Below are 3,538 nucleotides of genomic sequence, written 5' to 3' on the forward strand. Positions count from 1 at the left end.
TTTTTTTAACATCTTGGTATTTTAAAATATTTAATGTTCAGCTTGCTAACCTTAACCTTACTTTTATTATAAGTCTGATCCATAGATAATACAAGTAAACCCTCTTTTTCCTGAGCCAACCTCTACCAAAAAGTTTACTGACCAAGTCTGATGATACTTGACACTTTTATATACACTTATCTGTGTTCTTGGTCTTATTTGTGTTTTATTTCCTACAGCTCATTGGTTATAAGTGTTATGGAGAACATGAACAATACAGATGCATTTAGATTTATTCTCATTGGACTTTCCACCGACCCTTATCTGCAGATCTTTTATTTTATATTATTTTTGGTGATGTACATGGCCACTGTATTAGGGAATGTTCTCATCATAATAGTGGTAAGGGTTGACACTCATCTTCGGACACCCATGTACTTTTTTCTCAGTAACTTATCCTTTATTGATCTCTGTTTCTCTTCCACCATTGTGCCTAAACTTCTGATAAATACTTTGGCTGAGGACAAGAGTATCTCCTTCTTAGGATGTGCAACTCAAATGTATTTCCACTTAGCCTTGGGTGGAACAGAGTGTATTATTTTGGCAATTATGGCCTATGATAGATATGTGGCCATTTGTAACCCTTTACGCTATAACAATATTATGAGCACACGGATCTGTATTCAGCTGGCTGTCGGGACTTGGAGTGCAAATTTTCTGAACTCCGTATCCTATGCCTACTTCACTTTCCATTTGCCATTCTGTAAGTCGAAACATGTTGACCATTATTTCTGTGAGATGCCTCCTCTTTTCCGCTTGTCTTGTAAAGACACTTTACTGAACGAAATAGCAGTATATTTCTCTGGTGGACTAGTTGCCATCCTTGCATTTGTACTGACAATCATGTCTTATGTCCAAATCATCTCCACCATCTTGAAGATTCGGTCAACCACAGGGAGACACAAGGCTTTCTCCACTTGTGGCTCTCACCTTGCAGTGGTCTGCCTTTATTACGGCACCATTGTCTTCATGTACATGCGTCCTCGGAACAGTTATTCACCTGAAAAAGATAGAGCAGTGTCTATCCTGTATACAGTGGTAACTCCGATGATGAATCCCATCATCTATAGCATAAGGAACAAGGAGGTAAAAGGAAGTCTAAAGAAGTTACTTACACCAAGAACTAATTCTTAATTGTGATATCTGTGCCAAAAATCTAGCCAAAGTCCTAAAAATGTAACTTAAAAAAATAAAAAAAATTTTATAGTTTTTTTTTTTGGTGGTAAATTTCTACTGTCTGGCTTAAGTTAATCATTGTAGGATATATAACATACAGTTGAAAGGAAAAAAAAAACTAGAAGCTTTGAGATTCCTGTGAGTTATGTAAGAAATAAAATTGATGGTTAGATTTAATTTATCACCATTATATTTAACTAAACTGGTCATGCACAAACTGTTGTACTCTTCGTGGCGGAGGGTTTCTCTAGATCCTTTAAAATTTCCTGGGCAATTTTTTTGCTCAAAAATTGTTTTGCACAGTTGTAAAGACTGGCCTAATTTATCAGTATTCATGTGATTTAATGTAATAAATCAGCTCACTATCAAAAATAAAATACATCAGACCAGTCATTAACCCTTAGGCGACCCTGGACGTACCCTGGAGCCGGGGACCGCTCCAAGATGGCGCCGTCCCCGTCTCGGCACTCGTTTGTTTCCGGCTGCAGCAGCCGAGAGCAAACGAGTGCCGATCTCATGGATCTCTGCAGCATATCTATGCTGCAGAGATCTCAATGAGAGATGACAGTGTATAATACTAGAAGTCCCCCAGGGGGGCTTCTAGTATATTAAAAAAAAAAAAAAAAAGGTTTGTTAATAGTAAAAAGCCGCTTCCCCTAATAAAAGTCTGAATCACCCCCCCCCAGGTTTTAAATAAAAGTAAACAAATAAATAAATAAACAAGCATGTTTGCTATCGCCGCGTGCGTAATCGCCCGAACTATTAATTAATCACATTCCTGATCTCGCACGGTAAACGGTGTGAGCGCAAAGAAATCCCAAAGTGCAAAATTGCGCATTTTTGGTCGCATCAAATCCAGAAAAATTGTAATAAAAAGCGATCAAAAAGTCGTATATGCGCAATCAAGGTACCGATAGAAAGAACACATCATGGCACAAAAAATGACATCTGACACAGCCCCATAGACCAAAGGATAAAAGTGCTATAAGCCTGGGAATGGAGCGATTTTAAGTGACGTATATTTGTTAACAATGGTTTGAATTTTTTACAGGCCATCCGATACAAGAAAAGTTATACATGTTATATATTGTTTTAATCATAACAACGTGAGGAACATATATAACAAGTCAGTTTTACCCCAAGGCGAATGGCGTAAAAACACATACCCCCCAAATAAAAGAAATGCGTTTTTTAATTTCAATTTCACCACACCTTGAATTTTTTTCTGGTTTTGCAGTGAACTTTATGCAAAAATTCAGCCTGTCATTGCAAAGTACAATTAGTGACGCAAAAAATAAGGGCTCATGTGGGTTTCTAGGTGGAAAAATGCAAGTGCTATGGCCTTTTAAACACAAGGAGGAAAAAACGAAAATGCAACAATTGAAATTGGCCGGGTCCTCTAAGGGTTAAAAACACCACACATTTTACTACCCATATTCTTTTATTGAGCACACGGACCAAACATAAGAGATAATAGGCTTAAATTGTATTTTGTTACCTGTAGATAGCTCTTAAGCAGTAATCTATACCAAACATTTCAGTACTTATAAACCAGGTGCCAAGTTTGCCTAGGTATACACCCACGAGAAGTGCAATGCCATATATAAGTCCCAGGTTCTTTTTAAAGTGACTACCACCAGGCCCAGGCTGAAGCACTGGAGGCGGGCCGACCCACCCTTAGTGGAGAAAAAAACCCAGCCCCTCCATGACGTGACTCCATTAGAATCAATGGAACCCTATCATAGAGGGGCTAGGGTTTCCTCCCACTAAGGCTGGGTCGGCCCGCCTCCAGTGCTTCAGTCACTTTAAAGGAAGGCTTCACTACCGGCAGTACCTGCCAAGAAAGAAGGCAAGGTATGGCTTAAAGACGGATAAGTTGAGAAGGACTCCAGGATTGAATCGTCAGAATGCCGCAACCCCCCCCCCCCCCGCTTCTTTTCAAGGTGTTCTTCAGTATGTGTAACTGTGAAAGAAAAACAGAGACGCTCCCTAGGTAAGTGGTTAAGCAAAAACTCAGAAAACAGATAAACAGAAATGCTGACTATATGAAAGACGCCTCCGTAGCAGGAATTTTTCAAAAGCAGAATATTATAAAAAGCAACATATTTAGCAAAAAGTGGATACAGGATAACACATTTTGGGGCCGGCCCCTTCATCAGATCTAAAAAAAAAAAAAGTTGTATACCATAATACAGCATGGATGGGTATAAATAAATGTCCAAACAAATGCAAGTAGTTGGAATTTGGCACCAAATATGCCCTCTTTTGGGGGTGGGGCATTAGCAGCAGGTAACAGGTGACTTTATATAAACAAAAAAAAAAC

The 3,538-nt window shown here is 38.9% G+C and overlaps 1 protein-coding gene across 1 annotated transcript; it reads left to right on the forward strand.

The window, feature by feature from the left end:
• Positions 1-237: 237 nt before the first annotated feature.
• Positions 238-1,173, forward strand: LOC138770721 (olfactory receptor-like protein OLF3). The gene has a single exon (XM_069949909.1). It carries the CDS (start codon positions 238-240, stop codon positions 1,171-1,173), a length of 936 nt encoding a protein of 311 aa, XP_069806010.1.
• Positions 1,174-3,538: the final 2,365 nt, after the last annotated feature.

Source organism: Dendropsophus ebraccatus, chromosome 13 (genome assembly GCF_027789765.1).
Source record: "Dendropsophus ebraccatus isolate aDenEbr1 chromosome 13, aDenEbr1.pat, whole genome shotgun sequence".
In the NCBI taxonomy this organism is placed as follows: domain Eukaryota; kingdom Metazoa; phylum Chordata; class Amphibia; order Anura; family Hylidae; genus Dendropsophus; species Dendropsophus ebraccatus.